Source organism: Chrysemys picta, chromosome 2 (genome assembly GCF_011386835.1).
Source record: "Chrysemys picta bellii isolate R12L10 chromosome 2, ASM1138683v2, whole genome shotgun sequence".
NCBI lineage: Eukaryota > Metazoa > Chordata > Testudines > Emydidae > Chrysemys > Chrysemys picta.
In genome coordinates this window covers 89,491,066-89,512,948 of record NC_088792.1, presented here as the reverse complement: position 1 = coordinate 89,512,948, position 21,883 = coordinate 89,491,066, and the positions used below count along the sequence as shown (strand labels likewise).

The 21,883-nt window shown below is 42.7% G+C and overlaps 1 protein-coding gene across 4 annotated transcripts in view; it reads right to left on the bottom strand.

Annotated features, from left to right (window-relative positions):
• STAC (SH3 and cysteine rich domain) overlaps positions 1-21,883 on the bottom strand; it is a 196,331-nt gene that overhangs the window by 63,831 nt on the left and 110,617 nt on the right. For all 4 annotated transcript variants that reach the window (XM_065583682.1, XM_065583681.1, XM_065583680.1 and 1 more), the window contains one exon: positions 16,937-17,213. In XM_065583682.1, the coding sequence (XP_065439754.1) occupies positions 16,937-17,213 (277 nt within the window). The remainder of the gene's footprint in view (positions 1-16,936; positions 17,214-21,883) is intronic.

Sequence of the window (21,883 nt, the reverse complement as noted above, 5' to 3'; positions counted from 1 at the left end):
TAACTATGGATTTCAGTGTCTTTACTTCAGTCACGACCATACATACTACAGCAGATGTTAAATAATTAAATGTTTTAAAAAAATCTTCCTATAGGAAGATTTCCCGTGGAGGATAACTGGCAGAAAAGGGGAGAGCTACTTTTGGAAAGCACTCAGATACTATGGCGATGAGGGTGGTATAAGAACCAGACCAGATAAGAATAAAGAACAGGAGAAGTGACTGAAGTAAGGACCAGTAAAGGCCAAGGGTTTGGGCTTAGTTTGGACAGATAAACTTGCCAGAAAGTCCAATCAAATGAGATTTACAGTTCAATTCCTAGATCAAAAAGAGATTTTTGATTCGGGAAGCCAGATTTTTAATGGCCTCTATTTGTGTAGGCACAAGTTAATTGCACCTGTCTTTTCAAACCTGCAAAAACGGACACCTGATTAAAAAAAAAAACTGGCTCCTGAGTGTTTTATGGGATAAGCTTCTCAAAAGTTCAGATGCTTATCTGTACTAAACCTGCAATCTTCTGAGGTCTACAACCCATGACTAGGAACCTGGAAGGTGAGAAAATAACTATCAGACCAAAGCATTGGCTGCAAAATGTAGAGCAGTGCATTCGCTATACTGAGAAGGGGGAAAGGAACCCCACGCTGGGAAATAGAAGAACAATCTGTTCTGAGTACATCACAGCTAGGGGATTTTTCATCCCCTCTGTTCTGCTAATAACTGTTTAACGTTTTTGTTGCTTGTGGCACTCCATTACCAATGAATCTGAAGTGAAAGAGAATGCTGTGTGCCAAAGGATTAAGACAATTTGACTTAAAAAAAACCCCTTGATATGTAAACAGCTGATTGCCCTCTGCGCTTCTGCTGTTCCAAACTTCTTAAAGCTTTGGCTGTTTCCTCTTGTGGCACGAACACTAATTTGTCATACCAACTTCTCTGTTGTGTACCTGGACTTTGTTAATGCAGACAGAGCAGCAGAGCTGATTCTGGAGCCGGCCAAATGAAAAGACAGATATCTGACTTACTTTTGCAACCCCTCCCTCCCTCCATCTTCCCCCCATGTCACAGAAACTGCCCAGGAGGCAGCAGCAGAGGATAACTACACACACGCGCCTAATACTTAGTCCGCTCTCAGAATCTGGCTACATGCAATTTTCTAATCTGAAGCCAAATTCTGCTCTTGGAGGCACATTCAGCTCTAACTGACTTGAGCTGAAGCCACAGGTGTGCGCGGGTGGGCATAATTTGGCCCTGAGTGAGGATAACCCCAAGTATCATATTTAGTAGAGCTGTACAGGAACCATTTCACAGGAAATTCAGCGATTTCAAATTTTCAAAACATTTGTTTTGGGTCAGCTGAAGCATTTCATTTTGATTTTGACTTTTTTTTTAGGGCTGTCAAGCAATTAAAAAATTAATCGCGATTAAACGCACTGTTAAACAATAATAGGATACCATTTATTTAAATAGTTTTGGATGTTTTCTACATTTTCAAATATATTGATTTCACTTACAATACAGAATACAGAGTATACAGGGCTCACTGTATATTTATTTTAGATTACAAATATTTGCACTGTAAAAAACAAAAGAAATAGCATTTTTCAATTCACCTAATACAAGTACAGTAGTGCAATCTCTTTATCATAAAAATTGAACTTACAAATGTAGAATTATGTACCAAAAAACCCTGCATTCAAAAATAAAACTATGTAAAACTTTAGCACAGACAAGTCCACTCACTCCTACTTCCTGTTCAGCCAATTGGTCAGACAAACAAGTTTGTTTACTTTTGCAGGAGATAATGCTGCCCACTTCTTGTTCACAATGTCACCTGAAAGTGAGAACAGGTGTTTGCATGGCATTGTTGTAGCTGGCGTCACAAGATATTTATGTGCCAGACTCACTAAAGATTCATATGTCCCTTCATGCTTCAATCACCATTCGAGAGGACATGTGTCCACGCTGATAATGGGTTCTACTCGATAACCATCCAAAGCAGTGCGGACCGACGCTTGTTCATTTTCATCATCTGAGTCAATCAGATGCCACCAGCAGAAGGTTGATTTTCTTTTTTGGTGGTTCGGGTTCTCTAATTTCTGCATCAGTGTGTTGCTCTTTTAAGACTTCTGAAAACATGCTCTACACCTTGTCTCTCTCAGATTTTGGAAGGCACTTCAGATTCTTAAATCTTGGGTCGAGTGCTGTATGTATCACATTGGTACCTTTTTTGCATTTTGTCAATCTGCATTGAAGGTGTTCTTGAAATGAGCAACATGTGCTGGGTCACCATCTGAGACTGCTATAACATGAAATATATGGCAGCAAGCAGGTAAAACAGAGTAGGAGACATTAAACTCCTTGGAGGAGAATTGTATCACAAATTTAGTTAATGCATTATTTTTTTTAACAAGCATCATCAGCATGGAAGCATGTCCTCTCGAATGGTGGCCGAAGCATGAAGGCGCATACGAATGTTTAGTGCATCTGGCACGTAAATACCCTGCAATGCTGGCGACAAAAGTGCTCTGCAAACCCCTGTTCTCACTGTGAAGTGTCATTGTAAACAAGAAGTGGGCAGCATTATCTCCCATAAATGTAAACAAACGTGTTTGTCTTAGCGATTGGCTGAACAAGAAATAGGACTGAGTGGACTTGTAGACTCTAAAGTTTTACATTGTTTTGTTTTTGAGTGCAGTTATGTAACAAAAAATCTATTATTCTATTAACAGTGCAATTAAAACTGCGATTAATCACGATTAATTTTTAATCATGATTAATTTTTTTAGTTAATCACATGAGTTAATTGTGATTAATCGACAAGCCCTAAAAGCCCTACTTTTTTATAATATGAAATACATTTTGAAGCAAAAAGTCATTTTGAAATGAAAAATCATTTGAAATGGAGTAGTCATTATCAAGATGCTTCATTTCAATTTTTTTTTCAGAATAAAATTTTGTTGAAATAGATACTTCCCACAGAAAGTTTTGGTTTTGATGAAATAGTATTTTCCAGCAGAAAAACATTTCATTGGAAAATTTCTGACCAGCTCTCATATTAAGTGTTGGACACAGAAATAGGTAAACTCTGCCATCAGTTACAACCTTTGAATAGAATTTGGTCCTGGATCTATGGTTTACTCAACACAGCAGTGATAGCTTAAAAACAACTCTACACAGTAGCTGCAAAGGACATAATTTTTTTAAAAAGAAGAAAGCCTCTCATTTGCTGGAAAGATCTCTTTCACATGATCAATACAGGACTTCACTTCATCTCTTCAATATATGTGAAAGGCACTTTTCTTCCTTTGGGTCAATCTTTGGAGCAAGATAATTTGACTGGTAAATAAAAATTTAATTATATTTCATAGGCTTTGGTCATTAGTTCAGCCAGATGAATAAGGCCTTGTATATATTTGGGAATAGCCTTCATTCAGTGTTCAGTAGCTGCCCTGCTGCAAACTCCAGATGTAGATTTCAAGAGCCATGATTTGCATTGGTTGAGTTTACCCTGGATTCAAGCTGGAGTAAATTGAACCAGTGCAAATTTTGGCATTCCTTCTCTACACTTGAGGTTTGCACTAGAGCAAATATACCAGTTTCTGGTCTGATAGCTAAATCCCAAGCCTAGACAAGGCCTAAGTGTACTAGAGACAGGGAAGGAAATTGGGAGTTATAATCCAGTAGTTTGTATTTAGGATCCAGTGGAGCCAATCAGGTGAGCTAGTCCCCAACAGCATAACTTCAAATGTAAGGGGACTTCTGTGTATGTTTCAGAAAGGGACTTGTTGAGGGGCTGGCTTTTGGAAATCAGCAAAGGGTTTTATCTGAACCAATCAGAACCTTACAAAAATTCAGGTTTGGTTTGTAGAAAGGGGTGAAGTTTGGGCTGTATCCACCCCTAATGATAACAAATGCTATATCACAAACAAGCTCCCACGCAGAATGGGAACAGGGCTCTCTCTCCTTAGGTACGACAGAGCTCAAGACTGGTTGTTTCAAAAGAACCTAAGGGAGCTAGGTACCCAAATCCCATTCAAATTCAGTTAATCCCCATAGGCTCCTTCTAAATTCCCAGTCCTAGACAATAAATGGATTTGGTGCTTACTCTCCCAAAGGTGCCCCTAGCTGCAATGGTGTTTCAAAGGGAGTTAACCAAAAGGGTGTGCAGGAGCAGGAAGGATCTCCCTGTTGGATGCAAAGCACTCCTAAATAGTGTAGTCTTCTTGGAGCCAGACAACAAATGTTTTTCACAGGATGACTCAAATCTGCTGCACCTTCAGAGGCAGCCTTCCTGTGCCCTTTTCTGGTGCCCTTTCAGATGTGTTACCCTCAGTGGTTGCTAGTATCACCTACGGCTACAGCTAGATCAGAACAGGGTAAATATGAACTTTCATGCTGAACAAACCAGAAGATGACTGCTGACCACTGCCAGTAACTTTAAGACATCCCATAGCACGCAGCACCTCAGTATTCACCCGTAAGCATGTATATAGCTTGCACCCCATACTGCTGCTAACAATACCCTCTCTCTTCCCAGCAAGCTCCAGGGAACTATTCTGTGTGCATGCTTAAAGAGGAATGCAAGGTGTTCTCCTTTCTGCAAATACCTGATGATTCTTAAAAGATCTAGGGCAGCACAGGATCTATTTTGAGCTTTCCATGTGTCATTGTCCTTGGTGTGTGTGTGAGACACATTAGTGCTGGTGAAAGGTGCCGCATCAAGAGCCCTAGATATGGAAGTTTGCTGCATTCTACACTGGCCAATGAATATGCCTCAACCCTGGCCTGGAACTAAGGACCAGCTGGCATCTTCACATACATTCAGTCCATAACCTCGCTACTGAGTTTATCAACAAGGGAGCCAGTTATATCTATTATGGAAACACTGGTCGTGGCTTTAAAGTTGACTCTTGCACACTGCTTCATAGATACTACTGGGGGAAGATGATGTCCAGGCCCTTTTTCTCCCTGATCCCCCACATTAATGGGCCTGGTCAGAGCTCCACTACTCCAGTGCATACTCTGTGGCGTGAAACAGGGATTAAATGGGAGTGCAAGCGGGTCCTTTTAAAAAGAGAGAAGGGCGTGTTCCACCACATGTCCCCACTGAGTACCCTCAAGCCATCCTTCACTGTGCTAGCTGTCTGGCTCTGGCATCCACTACAAAGCTGCCACCGCTCTGCTCCCAGCACAGTTTCACATAAAGAGGTCAGGATCGCGGTCTAGAGTGGTTCCTAATAAATTATTTACTTGATGAATTTTGCTTTTCTTTTCATGAATTGGCTGCAAACAGATTGGTTAACTCCTTATTCAGAATTATTTGATAATACTTTCCGCAAATAATTCCTGGCAAATAATTAACTTGAGTCCAAAATCAATTTTTTGTGTTGCTTACACTAGAAAGATAAGTCACCTGCTTTGTTACTTTCTCTTGACCAAATGAGCATAACTCTACCAAAGGCACTTCAAAGAGGATCTCAGTAAAACCTGAAGCTTTACCTGAGTTCTCTCGGATAAAATTCATTTATAGGGACTTAAATTTGTATGGTTCCTTTTACAATAATTGGTCTCAATGAAATGAAATGTCATAGCACAAAATGTCATGAGACAGAACTGTGGTTAGAGCTGAGATAAGAAATATACTGTACTTCTACAGTGTAATTAGACACCCACAGTTGGCCTATGCCAGCTGACTTGGGCTTGAGGGGCTCAGGCTAAGGGGCTGTTTAATTGCAGTGTAGATGTTTGGGCGTGGACTGCAGCCCAGGCTCCGGGGCCTTCCCACCTCACAGGGTCCTAAAGTCCAGGCTTCAGCCTGAGTCTGAACGTCTACACTACAAGTGAACAGCCCCTTAGCCCAAGCCCATGAGCTTGAGTCAGTTGGCACAGGCCAGCCATGGGTTTTTAATTGCAATGTAGACGTACCCCTAGAGTATGCTCTTCAGGTAGTGACCAAATATTTTGTTTCCAAGTTACCTCATGCAGATAACAAGGGAACCTCCCAGCCATAGACAAGTTGTAATCAGAGTCGCTGTTAGCAGGAAAAAAGATTTATAATCTAGTCGTAAGCATCAACTATCTGGTGTGTCCTCGTGAGTGTCAGGCTGGGGTGTCAGCAGGTGTATAATATCCTCTGCACCCACACATATAAAATAGACTTGTGTCAAAGAAGGCAAAGACTTCATCGTTTGTTTATACTGGGGCACCTCAACTTCATCCAACGTAGGATCCAGAAACACAATGGTCACAAAATGGAGCTGCTGGCATCCACTTCCATTTGTAATATGAAAGTATGGCCAAGAGTAGCAATGGGTCACATCATGCAGTGCTGCATGTTGGCTACTAGGATCATCACATCTCTAAGCCATGCTGCTGTCTTAACGATAACGCTAGCCCCAAGCTACGCTGTAGCTTCCTGTGTGGGGTGCTTTTGCCATCCTTGCTATATGCAACATTTTACTTTCTTGAAAAAGCAGCTCCATTAATTGACTTACTTTATGGTTCCTGCAGTCCTTAAGGTGAAACTCCCATTGACTTGGCCCTTCATCACACTTACCAAGCAAGCAGTAACCGCAGTCATCTATATAACTGCAATATTTAGATGGCCTACAAAGACAGGTCTAGAGGTAGAAAAATAAAGTGCTTCCTAAAAAGGTCAGTTAGAAGAGAGTCACACTTGACAGCAGCATTAGCCTCAGGAAAGTACTTTTTGAAAATGGTTTCCCCCCCCACCCGGTCCGGTGGTGCATTTGAAGTCTAGGTTCTCCCCACAGTCTTCTGTTGTATTGGTCGATGCAGCAATATCGCTACTGAGCTATCATGGGGCCGTCAAAAACACATTTAATGAGAATTGTTTCAGCGGTAGTGGTGTTTTCACAAGTAGTCTGGGTTCGAAGTGCCTTGACAACGTACTTTTGAAAGTTTTGCCCACCTTCCTGTCTGTTAGGCAACAAACTTTACCCAGCTGCCTGAAAGTGACCAACTGGAGATTAAACACATTAATTTTCTAAAATTTACAGTCAGTTAAAAATAATAAAGTAACAAATGTGAACTATGCTTGATGCCTTGCAAGGACAAATTAGAATTTGAAGTGGGCTTCCAAGCTCTTTTCTAGGCAATTTAAAGATAAAATTCTAACCTCATCTCAGAGGAGCAAGTCCTCCCAAAGGATAAACAGACCCAATATTTGCTTTTCAATATTCACTTTAAAGTATGCTTAGATCCCTACTACCAAAGAGAAATATCAATTTCACACAGAGGTGCCGTACATGCCTCTGTTTCTTTACAGACTTATGGCTGGATATCACTGGGCACTCTTACAACCAACAGGAGAGGTAGCTACAGGGCTGGAATCAATTACTGTTCTTTCAGGGCTATATTACAAAAGGCGCAGCTGATTGCCTATGGACTACTGCAGTATAACTAGTGCTACATTTAACTGTGTTACATTATCAGTGGTAGGGGTTAGTACTTATCGATAGCCAATTTTAACAAAAAAATCAAAGCCTGTTACAATATTAATTTCAAGCTAACAGGTATTTGTAAGTTAAGGTTTTATACCAAGTTCTGCTGCTGCCTTTTACGAATGCTTAATGTCTGTTTCCCACTAACTCTTCACAGAAGAGACTAGATGAAGCTAAAGTAATCATTAGGCTGGGATTTTTAAGAGTGCCTCAAGGAAAAAAGTGCCAAACTCCCATCAGAGTCAGTCAGAGTGAGCACCTAATTCTCTCAGGTGCTTTTGAAAATACACCTAAAGGGATAAGGGAATTACTCTGTCCTCTTGCAATAATAATATATAGGATACCCTTTGAACAGAAGAATATGGCTCAATCCTCTAAGCCCTTACTCACACAAGTAGATCCATTGGGCCTATCATGCCCCCTATACCCACACAGAGCAGAACCATCACATGTAGATCTCCCCCATTCTGTATAGAAACGGGTTTATCAACGTCTGTGGCAATATTCCTCCCACTCCCCCTAAAACAGGGTCTGTGCCAGGGGATAGTGTGGAGACTGGGAAGAAGGCCAGGTCTACACTTACAGGCTTACAGCAGCACAGCTCCCATCAAAGTAATAAAACCAGCTCAATGAGTGGTGGTAGCTACATTGGGATGCTCTTCCAATGACATAGCGCTGTGCACGCAAGCACTTATGCTGTCAAAACTTATGTCACTCAGGGGGAGTGTTTTTTCCACACCCCTGAGCAACAAAAGTTTTGCTGATATAAGTGCTAGTGTAAACATGGCTGAGGAGAGACTGGGAGTGAGCACAGAAGGAGGGCAATGCACATGATTTTTCCTCTGATCCTGAAAGATCTAGTGAAAAAGTTAATACAGTCACAAGTGGTATTATTCTTTGCACTGAGTCTCACAGGAGCCTTAGGAACTATCACAGCCAGGAAGTGGCTCTGGAAAGGAGCCAGCTGAGACTTCTGGCTGGGCCCAAACCTCACGTGATGGCACAGAGCCTCTCTGTGGATGGCCTGGTCTCATTCGGATTCTTGTGGACCTGCCAGGTTTCAGTGCTGTTCCTGTAAACTTTCCCCACAAAGATCTTCTCCACTAGAATCCACTCCTGCAGGTTCCATCCTCCTCAAAAGGGAACAATCTTGGCCATTGGCTTTAGGGGATGATCGTGTCAATAAAGACTACTCAGGCACGTAAACAGTTTGCCACATCAGGCCTTCAATTAGGAAGCTTAAATTCAGCAGAGATACTCGGTACTTTATCCTAATTCTGAGGCACGAACCCTAGTGCACATGAGTCCTGTGATGGATTTTTCCATGTGCACACTTTTGGTTACAAAGTACTTCAGTTTCAGAAAAAGCAGTCAAAGGTACTACAGATAATGCATATAGCTTAGGAGTTTCTCATCAGCGATCCATCCTTTAGATCAATTACTTAAACAGAAAAAAACCCCTAAACAACTGAACAGATACTATATGTAGCAAAACCCCCCCACCCTACTAAAAAAACAAGCCCACGTCATTTCAACTGAAGGCTTCATATCAAAGCCGTGGCAACGGAGGCCACATTCAGCTTTGGTGTAAATGGCCACACTTCCATTAACTTCAGTGCAATTGAGTTATACCTGCTTACACGGCATCTGAGTTTGGCTTGTCAGTGTGCGCTGTTTTATCGTTGGAGGGATAAATAGGATTACTAATGCATGAATTTTGTATTGCACTTTATTAAAACTTTGTGATTTTTTTCTCTCTCCTCTTCCAGCCCCCTTCAGTTTTCATCTTGTTTTTTTAAAACTTTTCCACCGGAAAAATAAAATAAAGTGTGTTTTTTCCAGATTGGAGAAAGTTACGATAACTCTGCAAGGAGAGCATATTGCAGTAATCTCTCTCTCGGGTGACAAAGGTGAATATCAGAGTGGTAAAATCTACATAAGATTAGGATTGTTGTAGTCACAGGACCATCCGTGAATGGATATGTCACAGATGATCAGCATCTAGACAGACAGAGATCATTTGCCTTGTCCACTTCCCATTTTTGCAAGTTCTGAATTCACTATCTATTACATGGGCTGCTGATCCCAGAATATCCATTATATCCTCACACTGGCTTTATGAAGGCTAGGGTGAACTGACATCTATCCAGAAGGTATTATTGCTTTAATTTATATTCAATGATTTAATGAAAGTTAGTTATTCATGGATTTATAGCAGTTGTAATATACATATCACCATAAGGTGGGTGGATGTCATGGGTCAGAGTTAAGATGAGTAGTGAAAGTCAACTGCTGTGTTTTCAATTAAAGAAAATAACTAACTGTTATAAGGTTGTTTTAAATGAATGGCTATTTACTGACTGGGAACACAGAAAATGCATTTCTAAACAGATTTATTTTCATGTCAGATATTTTAAAAACCAAGTTGGGTTAATTTGTTGATTTGCCACTTATATTTGCCTTAGACAGGATGTATTAACTACATGCAGTCTGCGTGGAATGTGTGGAAAATAAGATTTTTTTGCTATCTGAGTCACTACAGGAAATGAACCGTAAATGAGTAAAATGTTTAGAAGAGGGCCACAGATGGAGCAGGGTTTTTTAAATACACAATGTTTTCTTCTAAGTGTGAAGTTCTGACACAATGTTTTCTGCTAAGCGCAAAGTACTATAGTGATGAGTGATGACACACCATAGACTGGGAGAAAAGAGAGAACACGTGGTTTTGATCACCCTATCTTTTTTAAGATTCTTTTTTCTGACGTGACATTACATTTACAGTTCCTGTCTTTGCTGGTGTGTAGATATTAAATGCTGACAGACTTTTTCCTTCACCTCATATTGAACTGAGTTATCACATTCTGCCTAAAACAAGTGAAATCTTAGAAAAAAAAACAAAAAACGGGAAGAAGCATCTGAAGTTGGGTGTAGAACAGGTCTTTGGTAATAGTGACTACAATATAATTAAATTTAACATCCCTGTGGCAGGGAAAACACCACAGCAGCCCAACACTCTAGCATTTAATTTCAGAAATGGGAACTAAACAAAAAGGAGGAGGTTAGTTAAACAGAAATTAAAAGGTACAGTGACTAGAGTGAAATCCCTGCAAGCTGCATGGACACTTTTTAAAGACACCATAATAGAATCTCAACTTAAATATATACCCCAAATAAAAAAAAACATAGTAAGAGAATCAAAAAAGTGCCACGGTGGCTAACAAAGTCAAAGAAGCAGTGAGAGGCAAAAAGGCATCCTTTAAAAAGTGGAAGTTAAATCCTAGTGAGGAAAATAGAAAGTAGTATAAACTCTGGCAAATGAAATGTAAAAACATAATTAGGAAGGCCAAAAAAGAATTTGAAGAACAGCTAGCCAAAGACTCAAAAAGTAAAACCAATTTTTTTTTAAAGTACATCAGAAGCAGGAAGCCCGCTAAATAACCAGCGGGGTCACTGGACGAACCAGATGCTAAAGGAGCACTCAAGGACAATAAGGCCATTGCGGAGAAATGAAATGAATTCTTTGCATCGGTCTTCATGGCTGAGGATGTGAGAGAGATTCCCAAACCTGAGCCATTCTTTTTAGGTGACAAATCTGAGGAAGACAGGATACTGGGCTAGATGGACCTTTGGTCTGACCCAATATGGCCGTTCTTATGTTCTTAACGTGGCCTGAAGTTCATCTTTTTCGGGGTGTTTGTCCCGTGTCCCGACAGATCTCTGGTCGGGACGCAATTTGTCCTGATATTTTGCTCTGCCGGCAGCAATTGGCTTTTTTTTTTCTTTTGCTCCCCCTGGTGTCCCGATATTTTGTTCCTCTCATCCGGTCACCCTATTAAACACTCACGACTGGCCAGTGTCAGCTGACTTGGGCTCGGGCTACAGTGCTATAAAATGGCAGTGTAGACATTTGTGTGCAGGCTGGAGCCTGGGCTCTGGGAGCCCATGAAGGGGGAAAGTCCCAGAGTGCAGGCTTCAGCCTGAACCCAAACATCTACACTGCAACTTTATTGCTCTGAAGCTTAAGATCAGCAAGCCCAAGTCACCTGACATGGGTCAGCTGGGGGTGTTTTATTGCAGTGTAGACATACCCAAAGTACTACTGCAAGAAACTGCCCTAAGTTGGGAGCTCCCTTTATCCTGTAGTGCTCCCCTGAGTGTGGAAGGCTCTCCTTGGTTTGGTCTGACAGGCAAGAACTGCCTCTGTGCCAAATGCTCCTTTTGCCACTCTAGCATAAGGGAATTGCATCCAAACAACTGAGAGCAACACTTGGCCTCCCATCTTTAAGCCCAAGCTTAAAGCATATTATTGTTCCATGTCCTGTTCATTTCCACAGGAATTTTACCTTGTGAGTGCTTTCGAATGGGTTGTAATGCATTTTGGGATGCACTATATGAAAAGCACTAAAGTCGCTTTTCATTGTACCCATCCTATTCTGTATATTGAAACCAGTTATATGTATTTGACCTTTATCTCCTGACTCTACATCTGTAAAAGGAACAAACTGAGACAATAAGGGAGCCCACACTGAAAGGCAGAATTGGGCTCATTGTACTGGATGACAAAGAGGGATGTGATACGCACATTTTCTGTAGGATGATGATGTTTCATGTTCCATCACTTTAATTTTACCTTCAGTGAAAAGAGCAGCATAGAGAGCCTGCTGTCTGCGTTGTAAGTTTCTTGTTAGCTCTTAAGCTACAGTAAGATTTTGACACACTGGCAGGATAGAAGAGCATGCTGTGCAGAGCTCATCATTCAGCACCATACCCAACTGTGCTGTTCAGTTCATAGATCAGCGCTCCATTTAAAGGGAGCCTGGAATCCTTCCGGATGACAAAAAAAATCAAACCATCTGAAGCTAAGCTGAGATTTTCCTGGACTCTTTCTCTCAGTGACCTTTACAAGTCTTCAAAACATATTTCAGCCTTTCCCTTCACTCCAATCAATAAAGAATTTTGAGCCATACACTCATTACCCTTAAATATCACAGCTGATGGAAAATATGAATGGAAAGAATGAAAGGTGTTATGTTATTACAATGAAAATTCAGAATCAAAACTGACCAGGGCAGAAGTGGGTTGGCACAAGCTTTTTCATTTGGAAGCAGGAAATATGATGAGATTTCCCCCAAAAGTGCCTGTTTTGTTTCAACAGCCCTATGGCCCACAGTTACACAGCTTATCTGGAGTAATTGAGCTATATCAAATATTAATATTCAGTTTTCACAGGCAGTCCATAATACAATGCTGTAAGATCAGACATGGCTATGGGAAGAAGAGATGGAGAGGACTGCTGTAATAGAAGCAGTTCCATACGTCACTTTACAGGGTGTCTAGGCTGTAGAGTACCATGTGGTAAAATAAAATTCGAAACACCTTTTCCTTGCACCTTCAAGTGGAAGATGCACCAACAGCTGCATAGCAGAGGTCTGAGCAATTCACCTGACTCATCCAGGCAGCCAGAGAAAGTAGGTCACATTAGCTTCAACTCAGCAGGGATAAAAGGTTTCTTTCTGTAGCAAAAGGGCTAAAGTGAGGGTAGGGAAGCCCTTCAAGGGGAAGCCCTGGGGAGATCCAGCTCAGGATGCAGGTAGGGCCAAACTGATGTTTTGTAATACGCCCTGCTTCAGGCCTCGCCTGTTTAAACTGTGTCATGGAGGAAGCTGAAAAAAGGCAAAGGGTGTATAAGAACTGGACTTCCAGGAGCTGTGCTTGCTGCAGGGAGTTGGCCCCACCTACCTACAAAAGAGCAATAATATTTTGGAATTGTATTGGTTTGCAGTCTTACTAATCTACATCATTCACAGCATTAGTGAGAGACAGTTAAAAATGTGAAGAGTGGGAAGCAAAGTTGTTCTGAGCTTATATTCTCAGCTGTATAAATTTTTAAACTAATACTTGAGAACAAATCCACATTGGCCTGTTTGGTTTAAATAACCTGTTGTCCTCAATCAGACCCACGCCAGCCATACTACTTTTGCTCTAGGCCTCTATTATTCCATGGTGTTAATACTCTCTCATGGCCTCTGATCTCAAACAGGAAACTATTCTCCTCCTCTCAAGATTTTTTAAGGCTATAAACCTTACATATAATAGTACTTGATGACTTGTCCCCAGATAGGGCTTAGTCCTCTGTGCCCAAGATCAGCGAGCAGCACTGTCTTCAACTCCCACATTATATTTAAACTTTATTTAAAATACATTTTAATTTCAAAGGCTTCCTTTTTAGCATAGGTGTAACCCCAGAACCTCTTCTGCAAGGAGGTGTAGAAGGCTTACAGGGACCTCCTAATTCTAGTACGTGCGTTCTAGTTCACCAAAAAAATGTCATATGAGGTCTCAGATGAAAGCCGGTGTCCCACTTCTCACCAATATCATCACAAAATACATGTATGGATGTTGTAGGGTGACCAGACAGCAAGTGTGAAAAATCGGGACAGGGAGTGGAGGGTAATAGGAGCCAATATAATAAAAAGACCCAAAAATCGGGACTGTCCCTATAAAATCGGGACATCTGGTCACCCTAGGATGTTGTGCAAGGAGTTATGCAAATACACTGAAAATCTGTTGAGTCTGTATCAAGGCACTGGTCACCAGCGAAGATGAAAAACAGGGTCTGTCAGTCCAGAGATGTTTAGCCATCTGTTTACACATAAATTGGTTACTGTCTCATTCAAACTGGGTCTCCTATCACCAGGCTGAACTGAATGCAAATGAAGAATTGTAAGAATTTCAGAAAGAAACTAACAGTAAGAAAAAGACAGCTGCTGGAGAGAACCATATCTTGAGATGCACATCAAAGGTTTGCTTCAGTATATTTGGGGGAGCAGGAAGACAAAGGAGATGCCTGGGCATCCCTCACCAAGGAAGTAAATGGACAGCAAATTTCTTTTCTGAAAATGAGGTCACAACCAGGCTTGGTTGAAAATGCTGGAGTAGACTTTGGGTGAGATAAGCTTCTTTGGAGAGAAGGTTAATCTGTTATTTCACTGCAGTCTCTAGAAAGCATGTAATGATTTTGTTTTGTATGTAGCCATTTGTTTCCAATATTCTTACTCTCCATCATTGGAATCTCTGTTCTTTGATAATAAACTTATCCTTATTTTCACCATAAATACATCTCAGTGCTGTGGTGTTAAGCAAAATGAATGGCCTGAGTTGAATCTTACAAACTGGTGTGCGCTGTTCCTTTGGGAACAGCAGGCCTAGGTAATTCAGTGTTCATTGGAGAAAGGGCTAGACACTGCAGGTAATGCTCTGAGGACTTGGGAGGTTGTGTGTACCTATCGCTACCTGTACAAAGAGAGCAAGACCTACAGAGGCCTGGAAGGCAGTGCTTGTGCTGCCAGAGGCTGGTGGTTTCAAGAAGCTGACCCACAGCAAGCACAGACAAGACTCCTTCATGCTAAGGGCAGGTAGTGGTGAGGTGCCCCACAACCCTGAGTACCCTTAGAGAGCGTCACAATAGGAATATCACTAAATACAGCTGAAGTCCAGGGCAATGTCTTCTGTTGGCCCACCATCCATTTAAAAATTCTGCAGGAGGGCCCCGGGCCCTAGAAACATTGGAAAAGCTAAGACAGAACACCACCAACGCCGCAAACTGAAAAAACGAGCATACTAGCATCTTCAGAGAAGGGAGCCAGAGAACCTCACAACAGACAAGGGGCCACATTCTCATCAGCTCCCCAGAACTCCATGGAGTTACACTAGTTTGCACTGGTCCAATGTACAGCTCAGAAAACAAAACATATTTTCTCACATCACACCTGGCATTTTGAAATCTGCCACCATACTGAAGAATATGCGCTGCTGCAGGTTTCTGTCTAATACTTGAGCCAAGGAAGTGTGTCATTTTTTCTACATGAAAGTATTCACTGCCCCACTCTAATTTTTCCTGAGGAATAACATGGGTCCGGTTCTCCTCTCACTTACTCACTTTTACAGTGATATAATTCCATTGATTTCAATGGAATTGCTCCTGCTTTACATCATTGTATGTGGGAGAGTGGTGGGGCGGCTGCCCCACACCCGGAGAGTGTGGGCTGTGGCAGGCCCAGGTGCCTGCGTATTCCAGCAGCCAATGAGAGAAGGACTTGTTGCGAGCCAATCAGAGAACAGTTTGGGGCCAGCCAATCAGGGCCCAGCTCAGCCATATAAAAGACTGCTCAGGGAGCAAGCAGTCAGTCTGTCCCAGGCCTTCAGAGGGGAAGGTCTGTCTCCAGAGCTGGGACGCCAGCACCACGGACAGCGCAGTGCAGGCTAGCCATGGAGAGCGGGAGAAGGTCCTACTCCGTAGCCTGCCAGGCGGCCGGCCTTGTAGGAAAGGACCTAGCTTGAAGGAGGGCCGTAGGGGAAGCGGTCCAGAGGAACAGACAGAGGAGGAAGGAGAAGGAGGACAGCGAGGCTGTCGCTAGAGGGCCTCTGGACCGGGACTCACAGTAGTGGGTGGGCCTGGGTCCCCCCCTTCCCTTTATTCCCCTTGGCAGTACACCCAGCTATTGGCCGCAGGGAGCGGCCAGCCGAAACTACACCAGATCCTCGACCGTGGGGATTGGACTTGAAGGTGTAGGACTGTGGGTCATCCAGCCCCCGGAAGGGGGTGTGAATGGACAAAGGGACACTGTCGGAGGACAGTGTTCCAGAAGAGGATGCTGTGCGTTGGGAGCAAAGCGAGTCCGCACGCCAACCAAAGGCGAGACGACAGGCGGGACGCCACCAGAAGGGGGTACTCTACTGGATCGAACCAATTCCCCAAGATGACCAGTAGGAGGCACCGCAGTGGTGAGTCCCAACCCTGTCACAGGGAGGATAATCATCCCAGGTGAAATGAATCATTTGCAACACTGAGTGTGCTGGCCAACATTCTCGAGTAACAGCCTCCCTATTGGCCTACTGATGGCTGGCATGGACCCCCACCCCCCATGACATGTAGAGGATGCAGCCTCTGTGCCGCCATCCTGCCTGCACCCCTCTCTCTACCTCTTCTGGAGCGCTATTGCAAAGCTGGTGTGGCAAGCCTCCACACTTGGGCGAATTTACACATAATCTCTGTAGGATGAATCAGAATAGTAATTAACACTTTGGAATGCAGTGAAACAGTGTGGGACTTTCGTTCTATTTGATTCATTATAATGAATGACATTTTACCATATTTTCTAGCAATACAGCCAACAGGAACCAACGTTCATCAAAACCCAACAGGGCAAAATTTGGCTCCATAGCTTCTGAGTTGTGATATCTCCCCATGATGACACGTAGGTATCTGTTATTTGGGTCAAGCTGCAACCTATGTTAACTACACAGCTTGAAGTGTGAGATCAAGGAGCCCATGAACATGTTAATGGGCTGGTTGGTGTGGATCGTCAGTCCAAGTTCCTTTGGACTAGTACTGTCAAGAACGTCTCTATGGTCACATATGGTCTGGGAAGGCCACTCTGCATATTCTCTCACACACAAACAAAATAATTCTTACCAACAATCATGTGGTTGCAGACATCACAGAAGGTGGGTTTTTTGAAGATGTACTCCTGGAAAACATGAACCTGGTTGCTTTCTGACTGCTGTTGGAGTTTGATGGGTGTGGAGGTCTGGCTCTCTGAGCTGGGAAGCTGGCTGGTGCTGGTGCTCACCTCAGGCAGCAAATCAACTTGTAATTTCACGTCACTGTTAGTCCTCTGGAAAAAGTTGTCTGCGCTTTTACTCCGTAAGCTTTTGGTCTTGAAAGAGAGTGATCTTTTCAGTTTCTGGAGCTGCAATGCAATAACAGAAGAGTTGGTCACTTTTTTTTAAACACACAGCAAGTCAGGGTCATGTTGTGAGGTGTATTGTTGACTTTGTGCATACATGTAAATTCCCACTGATATTAACAGTATGTTGGGAATGGGTTATCCCAGAGATGGGACTGCAATATAATGACTCCACTCCAGTAAGGTACATAATCCACTCCAAAATCCAACTAGCAACTTGAGAGTTAAGACAAGAGCTTGCAAGGAGAAAACTCATTACTCCTGTAGGCTCTAACAAACAACTCTATTGCTGCCTTCTTAATAGGTGCAATAACAAAGTCAATACAGAGTATTATGCACATACATCCTGGGGAGAATATATGCTCCTTTGTGTTCAAGCCTGACAGAAATTAGAGTACCACACACCTATGTACAGTCCTTGAGTAGCAGGTAAAGCTATTTCAAGAACAGCTGTTAAAGGATGCTGGAAGAGGAATGAATTCAGTGAGGTAGTTTATGTATTTTTTTTAAACATCTTCATTTACAATTCAGTGCAAACAGATACAATATTTACTGGGTTTTGTCCTAGAAATCCTAGTTTTAAAAATAAAAATTAGTGAAGATGAAGAGTTACAGCACTATACGTTTTATCAGAATGACTGTAATTTTCCTGTAATTCAGGGTGGCTCTGGTACTGCGTCGATGCTCCCCGCAAAGAATTAGCAGTGCTATGAAGGGCAGTGGGTGAGGTCTGGTACCTATCGTGGTGTGAGTTACAGAAGTTGGCAGATTTGACAGGCTCTGATGTCTAAAGAGGGCAAACAGTCAGGGGAAAGAAAAGCATGCTGGGAAAACCTAAGCTGCATCTCCTTTCATGTTCATTTATCTCTGACATACAGCATGTCCGTTTTGCCTATCACACAGTATTATTTCAACTACAGCAATGCTGGGCATTATTTTCTTGGCCAATGTGGTGTAGCATGAAATTTTCCATGCCACATAGAGTCTGTCTGTGCTAACTAGGAGCATTTGTTTAGACTAGAAACTATTTACACTGGAAACAATGGCGATTGGAAGTGATAATTCAAATTAATGGAAGGGAATGAGCTTACATACTTTCCTGAAAGTGCGTGGTACAGGTCTGTAATCCTGGCATGAGACCTGATGTAGTGGCCGCTCACTCTGCAACTGCACACTAAAAGTTCTGGAGAGTGCTTTGATGTCAGAGTCTCCATATAGATAAGTCCTTCCTGGGAGAGATCCTGACAAGCCCTAAAGTGAGTTGTCAGATACATTTTCTTTCTTGGCATCAGGGGCGGCTCTAGCTTTTTTGCCGCCCCAAGCACAGCAGGCAGGCAGCTTTCGGTGGCACGCCTGAGGGAGGTTCCCGGTCCCATGGATTCGGCGGCATGCCTGCGGGAGGTTTGTCAGTCCTGCAGTTTCGGTGTACCCGTTGCCAAATTGCCACGGAATCCGCAGGACCGGCGGACCTCCCACAGGCATGCCGCCGAAGGCTGCCTGACTGCCGCCCTCGCAGGGACCGGCAGGCCACCCCCCGTGGCTTGCCGCCCCAGGCACGCGCTTGGAGTGCTGGTGCCTGGAGCCGCCACTGCTTGGTATGCAGAAAGAGCCCTGAGGAGATGTTCAAAGCAAATGCTAAAGTATTTGCTAAAGACTCACTTACTTTCATTACTCTCCAGGAGAATCATTACCAAACAGAGATTCATAGATTCTAGGACTGGAAGGGATCTTGAGAGGTCATCGAGTTCAGTCCCCTGCCCAGTTAACTACCAAGCACAAGGACAAAGTAGCTGCCGATTTCCACAGCTACATCAACTGAAGCTTAATACTTAGAATTTCTCAGCCTGAGAAACACTATACAACAGCACCATTAAAATGGGTCATATCCCCCCTCTTGGGTCTTAAACCGTTGGCCCCCACTAATAGAGTCTCAGCTGAGGTTACTTCATATCCCCAGTGACAGACATGAGATCAGCAATTAAAAAAAATAATCTCCTGGTTGCTATTGAAGTGCTTCTCAAATAAACAAGACCTCATTAGTGCAACCAAACACAGAGAATTATAGCAGCATAAGGTGACTGTAATGGCATTCATTATTGATTTGCTACCCATTTCTGCAGTGCCACATGAAGTTAATTAAATCTCAAACATTACTATGCTTCCGCGATGGGCAGAAGACTAAGCTGTACAATAAAGTGTTTTAGCACAAAAAAACAAAACAAAACAACCCCCTCACAAAAAACCCTGACTAGTTCGACAGATTCATTGAATATTATTTGCTCAGTCTCAGATACAGTATTGTTTACCAGAGAAGAGCTCCACTGAAACCAAGACAGAGAGGCCCAAAGTTTTCAAAAAAGCCACAACCTGAGTGCCACTTGTGTGTGTGCAAATGTATGCATGAAAATGCTCTTGAATGTGCAATTTGTGCACACTGTTACCAAAATGACAGAATTTGCACATTCAAATCCCATTTGAAATTGCACTTGATGAAACAGATGAGTTGTGCACATCTAAATCCTGTAACTTCATATGCAAGTAAAAGTGCAAAAATTGTAGCCTGAGTGGTTATATATGCATAGTAATGAACACATTTGGAAGCCCTAGATCTGATTCTCTATGGTTTTGCACCTTGTGTAGTTAATTACACACGTGTGCAACTTAAGTGCAAAACCTAATACGGCAGTATTTTTTTTTTTACTCACTATACACAGATATAAATGACAGCACAAGGTGCATATGTAACACTGACAGACCCCAGTCGTTGGCAGGCGGAATCGAGCCTGGGCTCTCTGTTGCTTAGTGCATGAGCCTCTACTGCATGAGCTAAAAGCCATGTGGCTCTTAATGAAGGCTTTAGACAAGACTCATTAATCTCTAAGTGGTCTTGGTGCCACTACATGGGACAGAGCACCAAACCTAGGAGGTGTGTGGGTTACACATAGGCAATGGAGAATCAGGCCCCATGTTTTGAAAGTTTGACTGAAACTATTTATCTGTAACTACATTGTGAGGAGAAACTGGCCCAGTAGAGAACCCTCAGTATGTTATTGGATGTGAATGCATATCTTTGCTTCTGGTTTATCTTAATCTACTAGAGCAGGGGTTTCAAACACGCAGCCCGCAGGGTTATTTCCTGCGGCCCGCCAAGCTCCACCCGCCAAGCTCCCCATGCCCCGCCGGAACGATTTCCTGCAGTCGCCAAGCTCCCCTCCCCCGCTGCCCCCCCCCTCCCCAGCATGCCGTGTCCTTGCTCCTCTGCCTACCTCCAGGTGCTTCCCGCCGCCAGACAGCTGTTTGGAGGTGCTTAGCGCTTTCCAGGAAAGCAGGGGAGGAACGGGGAGCCGCATGCTCAGGGGAGGAGGCAGAGAAGAGGCAGGGATTTGGGGAAGGGGTTGAAATAGGGGCTTGGAAGGGGTGGGAAGATGCGGGGCAGGGGCAGGGCCTCATGGAAGGGGTGGACTGGGGGGTCTTTTGTACCTTTATATGAAAAGGTGTCAGTGATGCAGCCCTCAGGCCAATGTATTAGTCCTCATGTGGCCCTCGTGCTGATTTGAGTTTGAGATCCCTGTACTAGAGGGAGGATGATGCAAGCAACCAGCTAATTGGGGAGAGTTGAAGGCTTTTGTGAAAATGTAAATGGCAAAAGATGTAAAATGTAATCATATATGTGATTATATTTTACACTGCAGTCAAAAGAACACTGATTCTTTAAACAAAGATTTCTGTTTTCCGTATCTTTGCAATTGTTTAAGCTAATTCATTTTGTCGAACACTGAAAGAGATCTTAAAAGACATGTCATGAAACATTTACATACACGGTTTGCCTGATTTTTATCTCTTTTATACGAATTTAATGCTGCTGTGAGGCTACTGACTTACTGAAGCTAATATGTTTAGCTGGTGTAAGTGAGATCAGAATCAGTCTCTGTACATTTTATCTCATCAGAGCAAAAACATACAGTATCAAGATTTTTAATCTCTCTCTAGAGACAAGCCCACAACAAAACCCCAGATCTGAATGCCTAAGAATTTTGTCTTAGAAATGCAAGCGGCCAACCGTTTGTTACTTCTCTGGTTTAAGATACACATGGAAAGTAATTTGAGCTACAAAGTTTAGACCTAGATCTTGATCCTAGCTCAGTGTTGCTTCTGTTGAAGACGGCAGCAACCCAAACTTCTAGTAGTACTAACCCCAACAATTTGAAAATAATGAGTCAAGGCCTGAAACCCCTCACCCCCCATTAGATAACTTAAAGACATCTCATGATTTTTAAGCCAATAAATGTGGGATACTTTTTTGGTTTTAGGCTTTAGGTTTACTTTTTTTCCCTGCAAACATAAGAGCTAGAAACTTCCACTTATAAATAATATAAAAAGTAAGCTGAGATACTCACGAGTTCAGAAACTGGGGTTTTAAGACACCTCCCTCCCCAACTAAATATTGCAAGACTTACAATAAAATCACACATATGAACCCTAGAAGGCTTGAGTTCACTGTCTGATTTGAAACCTAGGATGTTTCTGTGCTTTTGAAATTAGGCACAAAAGTTTGCCAATCCCTAGTTAAAAGCATTATATCATCCAAACAAACTCTGACTGCACACACTGTACCCTGAGGGCAGGACACAGATAACTGCAATAGCAACTTCTAAGAGCTGATTAACCTTTTC